At 43.4% G+C, this 6,509-nt stretch overlaps 1 protein-coding gene across 2 annotated transcripts in view; it reads right to left on the minus strand.

The window, feature by feature from the left end:
- Positions 1–2,898: 2,898 nt before the first annotated feature.
- THSD4 (thrombospondin type 1 domain containing 4) overlaps positions 2,899–6,509 on the minus strand; it is a 660,091-nt gene continuing 656,480 nt past the window's right edge. For both annotated transcript variants that reach the window (XM_017548142.2, XM_017548143.2), the window contains one exon: positions 2,899–4,031. In XM_017548142.2, coding sequence (XP_017403631.1) covers positions 3,889–4,031 — 143 coding nt within the window. In that variant the 3' untranslated portion in view covers positions 2,899–3,888. The remainder of the gene's footprint in view (positions 4,032–6,509) is intronic.

Genomic DNA, 6,509 nt, shown 5'->3' on the forward strand with positions numbered 1-6,509 from the left:
CGTCATCCATAACATTTTGTGAGGAAGGCATCTACGCTATTTTCCCATCTAAACCACAGTAAAATGTTTTATATGGCAAGGATCAAATACTTGTCTCCATCCACCAGGTTGATGGAGATTACGCAGCCTGTTTTAAGGGAAGTCATGCTTCTTTTTACCATGTATATTTGTGTCTTCCTCCTCATTAGAAAATTGATATTCCAACTCTAAAGTGGCTATCCTAAAAAAAAAAAAAAAAAAACAACCCAAAACACAACACTGGTTTAGAAAGGTCCTGGTAATAATATCTGGATTTCTCTCTCTGCCACATAACTTGATGAAAATACATCAAGCTCATGTCTCCTGTTTTCTCTCCCTTTGTAAGGCCATTCTTTTAAAGCAAAAAGAGTGTTGAATGCTAACCACTTTGAGAATAAGTAGATGATACGTATTTAAGAATATAAAGAAAAAACCTCCAAGAACTCTGGGCCAGAGAAGGTAAAGGGATAGGTGGGGACAGTGCTGAGTTGTCATGCTCTAGCTCCCTGGGGTGCATGACAAGGCTGCCTTGCTCCCCCTGGGGTCCCCAAAAGCTTGCAGGCAGCAGGCACTGAACATGCGTTCACGGAACTGAACTGACGCCCTCTAGTGGCTGGCTGGCTTTACAGGTTTTTTTTTTTTTTTTTTTTTTTTTTTTTAAGTTAGTATTTCTTGGGCTGTCCCCTTTCTACGGAGAGAACCGCAAGTCATCGTGAGGGTGGAGAGGATCGATTGTATTAAATGTCCGCTGCCTAGGCTGCAAGAGGCACAATTTCCTTTTCCAATGACTGAAAGTAAAACGGCAAACTATTTTTGTTCGGACTTTGTTGATTTTTGTGAGGAAACCATATAACAGCTTTAATTCATCTAATTAAAAAATTCAGAGCAGGACATGAGGTAATCCAGTACCCAGCCCCCGCTCCAAAAAAAAAAAAAAAAAAAAAAAAAAAATAAAAAAAAAAAAAAAAAAAAAAAAAAAAAAAAAAAAAAAAAAAAAAAAAAAAAAAACACCCAGTATTGAAATGTAAATTTCAACTCCACATGATGGCCAGTTAAGGGAACATGGGAAGACCAAAAAGAAGATACAGCAGTGGCAGAAAGGAGAAGGGGAAGTCAGTGGGCACCAAGAAAGGAGAGAGAGCTGTATTTGGAGGGAGACAGCCACCAAAAGCTGGGCTTTTGTTAGGTCCTCTCCCCAAGGAAAGTTATCACTGGAAATCCCAAGGCCCTAATTGTGTGCATTGTGCCAGGGAGAAAGACATTCAGATGCTGAAATAAAAAACCAGGGAATTGGTAAAAACTGGATCTCTCAGACAAATACATTGATCAAACTCCTGTTCTAATCATCTATAACCTCTCCAGAGATGAACTCCAAGAATAGCTCAATGGTTTGTGAGAAAAAAAGAAAAAAGAGACCTTTGGTGTATGTATTTTCTCCCCTGGGGAGACATGGGGCTGATCCACTTGCTCCTTTTCAACTGCACAGTTGGCAGCCAGGCCCATTCTCATGGAGGATCATTCTCCTTTTAAATAATGGTTAGGTAACCTTCAGGAGCCACAGGACACTTTAGACATCAAAGAGACAAAGCCATCACTGACCCAGCCCAGCCACGAGAATTCCTGAGTTGGAAGAACCAGGGTGTTCAGCTCCCACTCAACAGAAAATTCCCTTTAAGGACAGAGAGCTCCCTTGTATGTGACGGCCCTTGCCTCCGGTGGGTGGCTCTGATGACTAGAAGGTGTTCCTTTAACTTGAGCTACAATCAGCCTTTCTCTCGTCCACCCACTGATCTTACCCTGCCCTCCAGCATGAAAAGAAAACCTCTTCAAATGATTGGCTTGCTGGGCAAGATCTGAGAGCAGCCACATACGGGAACGCCTCCCCTCGTGACAAGAAGCAAAACAAGTGGTGAGTGGGGAAGAGCAGGCCCTGGACAGCACCGGTCAATATGCTCCGCCTTTCTCGTCTCTTGCCTTTGTCAGTCTGGGAGCCTGGGCCTCTGCCAGGCTGCTTATCCGCAGGAGTTCCAAGAGAATCAGGAGAGATGGGGATGCTTTTGGGAAATGATGCCTGGGGCTCCCCAGAAGAGAAGCTGGAAAGCTGCCCACGGAAAGGCCAGATAGAATTTCTAAAAGCCCCAGGTTAATGGAAGCCTAATGAGCATGTCTGGCCAGGCTGCCATGTTGTTTCCAAAAGCTGCAAACCATCATCACATGAGCCGATTTGTCAGCTGAAAGAGCAAAGGGGGGAAACAGTTTGCTAAGAATCCAGGCTTGCTTTAAAAGGGAAATATGCCCCCCAGGACCGTAAGATAAGTTTTCTGTAAGTTTACAATTTGTTAACTTGCTATTTTCCTTAATGGGTAAAATATACATCTATTCCTCTTAACCGGTTTTTCAGAGGGTCCACCTTTCAATAGGCGCTGCATCCTCCTTCAGACCTGCAGCCTCTGGAACTGGATAGTTGGGGGAAATGAACTGGAAGAGATGGGGAGGGGTCCACAGTGCCTCGTCCCAGGCCAGTTTTATTCATGCAGATCTTGGTGAGAAAGTCTGGGCGTGAGGGGTATGCACTGTGAGTCCTGGGGGAGGGGAGAAATTGTGGCCAGAGAAATCCATAAACAAAACCAGAAAGGCCAGAAGGAGACTTAGTCTAACACAGCAGTGTTCTGGCTGGGACAGTCTGGCTGGACTCACCCTGGGGATGGTGAAGGGCATGGGGGAGGTGGCTAAGGCAGGGCAGAGCCCAGGGTGCAGAGCTGTGTGCTTCAGAAGTCAGCTCTGCGGTGGGGCCAGAGGGCCCAGAAGGACCTTGGCCGGATTCCTTTGGGAGAAACAGCACTTGGAATGGAGTCAGAAATTCAGGCAGTCACCTGGTTCCCCCGATGGCTTTCTAGTTTCACGGACAGTTTAACAAAGCCTGCAGAGTCCTGTAACTAGGGTCTGTAACTTTGCAGGGAAGGGAAGGTAGGAACAGACGTCCAAAGCAACTGAGTGCTGGGATACAGACTTGATCAGAAAGATTTCAGGGGCCTGGGCTTTGTTTGGATTCTGGGAAACTTCTCAGTCCCCCACCCCCAGACTTGGTCAGAAATGAAGCCACCACCCTTCACACCTAAGGACAGCCCCCAAGCTGGTATTGGTAGATGACTGGGGCAGGGACTCAGCTCTTCCACTGGATGGGCGAATACACCTGGCAGGTCAGTTACCTCAGTTGAGCCTCAGTTTCTCTGTCATTAAAATGCGGATGATGAATCACCCCCTACCTCTCATTCCGGGTTGTTGTGAGCTGCTAAGGAGCTAGTCTCTGTGAATATACCTGCTAAATAAAGCACAATAGTCATGTGAGATATTTGTGTCATACGGCAGGAAACAGTCTAATGTCTTGAGAATGAAAACAGGCACAGCTGGGCTGAGGTCACAGAGGGATGCACGCGTGTCGGCAAGGCTTAGAGGGGCTCTGGATTGGGGACACTGCCTCCTTGGACTCTCCAGGGAGCTAATGTTAGAAAGGCCAGTAGCACCATGGACGGGGCGGTGCTCAGGCAGTGGCCCATCTGCAGACTTGAAAGGTGCCATATGGGAGCAGGGCTGAGAGCTCCATGCACTTCCCGCTGCTTGGCTTTCAAAGGACACCATTAGCAGGTGCCAGGTCCAAGGAGGGGATCATCAGTACATGGTGATGCTTAAAGGACCAATCGTGGCTTTCAAACATCCTGTGTTCAAAGCCCCTGGGTACAGGGGGTGGTGACTAAGCGGCTTGGCAGTGCCTGGGCCAGGGGGCCCTTGATGGAGCAGCAGCCAGCCAGGCGCACTGCGGAAGCCCCTGGGAGGGCAGTGATGCTGCCCCACGGATGGGGTGCGGGGGTGTTATCTGCTCCCCAGGAAGCCCGTCTGCCTGTTGGCCACACGGATGCAGGAGGCGCAGCACGCAGTCTTGTAGTAGTTGTAGACACAGAGTCTGGCTTGGACCACCACGTTGCAGTTGTAGTACTTGTCCTTGCAGTTTTCATCTGCAGTGGAAGAGAATGAACAAAAGGCTCCCTGAGCACAAGAGGCAGCCTAGACTCCTGGGAAGAGAAAGGGTCGTGGCAGCGGCTTTAACTCCTATGCTGCTGTTTGTTACCTAGGTGAGGTGTGAATGTGTGCCAACAGCACACAGGTTTTTCTTTTTGTTTTTTTGAGACAGGGTCTCGCTCTGTCGCCAGTCTGGAGTGCAGTGGCACGATCTCGGCTCGTCGCAACCTCCACCTCCTGGGTTCAAGTGATTCTCCTGCCTCACCCTCACGCCAGCATGCCCAGCTAATTTTTATATTTTTAGTAGAGATGGGGTTTCACCATGTTGGCCAGGCTGGTCTTGAACTCCTTGACCTCAGGTGATCTACCTGCCTTAGCCTCCCAAAGTGCTGGGATTACAGGTATGAGCCACTGTGCCTGGCCATCTTTCTTATGAACATTGTAAGGGAAATAGGTATAGAGAAAAAGTGACCGAACTGTGCCTCACTTAACTCTGATCACTTCCTCCTTCATCCTCGTCACTCTAGAGGTAATCAGATGTCCCAAATTTGGTGTTTCTTATCCCTAAACATTTCTTTACACTTAAACTCTATATGATGTAATCCCTCACCACTCTATGACATTTAAACATAAAAAGGTAAGTATTGTATATTTATAATTATATATATTTAAATATACAAATATTTGTATATAAATATGTATTTATGTACAAATATTTGTATATAAATTTGTATATAAATATGTATTTATATACAAATATTTGTATATAAATTTGAATATAAATTTGTATATATATATTTATATACAAATATTTATATATTTATACATATTTATATAAATATATATTTACATACAAATATATATATTTAAATATATATTTATATACAAATATTTGTATATTTATACATATTTGTATATAAATATTTTTATATTTTCTATTTAAAAAGATAAATATTGTATATTTATAATTATATATAATATATATAATTTTTATCCTTGGCAACTTACTCAACATTGAATTTGTGCAATTCATATTTAATGAATGCTCTAAATAATTCATTTTCCTTATTGAATAGAGTTTTCCTGTCTATATAATATAATCCACAATTTAATCATTTTCTGCTGATGGACATTTAAGTTGTACACTAATCCAGTGTTTTTTTCTTCTACTGCCAGCTTTTAAGCAGTTTTGTTACCATCCTCTATCTGGGCCTTGCTGGGTCATAGGGTTTGTGCAACTTTGCTAGATATGGTCAGTTTGTGCTTCAAAGTCAGTGTAACTATTTACGTTCCTGTCAGTGGAACAGAAGAATTCTTTCCACCATATGGTTTAGTTTTTGCTGATCTGGTGAATGTGAAATGATTCCCCTGTGAGGCTGAGCATATTATGTATATTTGCCATTCAAGCTTCCTTTCCGTGAATTGCTTTTCTTGATCTTTTGCTCATTTTCTGATTTAGTTAACTTTAAAACATGATTTGTGAAAATTCTTGATATCAGATGGATCTGATCCTTTGCGAGGTGGGTTACATGTGCCGCAATTATCTTCTTCAGCCTGCGGCTTTTCTGACCACTTTGCTTCTGGTGTTGTTTGATAAACAGAGATTTAAAAATTTTAATGTAATTGATATTATAATATTTTTTCTCCTTAGTGCTTTGGAATTGTTGGTTTTATTTAAAAAACCCTTTTGTATTCTGAAATGAAACATAAGTTTCCCCATTCTCTTCTAAAAGTTTTAAAATGCTCTTTTCGTATTCATTTGACTAATCCACCAGGAATTAGGGTATGTGGTGTGTGTAGGAAGACAGGAGGGAATTCACTTTTCTTGTTCTTTGGTTTGTATGTGGATGAACAATTGTCTCATGACCATTTATTGAATTGTTTGTCTTTTCCCCACAGATTCATAATGACACTGCCATCGTACATCACGCATCCTTTATGTGTTTGAGTTTATTTCCGGGCTCTCTATTCTGCTCTCCTGGCTTTTTAAAATCCATTCTTGTGCCCATATGCCTTGATATGTGGTAGGAAATTCCCTCAGCATGGTTCATCATCAAAACTGCCTTGCTCTTCTTGGTTCTTTGCTTTTGCTCTTCTATATAAACTTTTTTTGAGACAGCGTCTAGCTCTATTGCCCAGGATGGAGTGCAGTGGCTTGATCTCAGCTCGCTGCAACCTCTGCCTCCTGGGTTCAAGCCATTCTCCTGCCTCAGCCTCCTGAGTAGCTGGGATTACAGGTGCATGCTGCCACACTCGGCTAAGTTTTTTTTTGTATTTTCAGTAGAGACAGAGTTTCACCATGTTGGTCAGGCTGGTCTCCAACTCCTGACCTCAAGTGATCCACCTGCCCCTTAGCCTCCCAAGGTGCTGGGATTACAGGCCTGAGCCACCATATAAACTTTAAACACAGGTTGTCAGATTTTTCTATGAAAACCCTTGCCTGGATTTTGGTTAATATTGCTTGAATTTATAGA

Source organism: Cebus imitator, unplaced genomic scaffold (assembly GCF_001604975.1).
Source record: "Cebus imitator isolate Cc_AM_T3 unplaced genomic scaffold, Cebus_imitator-1.0 Scaffold203, whole genome shotgun sequence".
Classification (NCBI taxonomy): Eukaryota; Metazoa; Chordata; class Mammalia; order Primates; family Cebidae; genus Cebus; species Cebus imitator.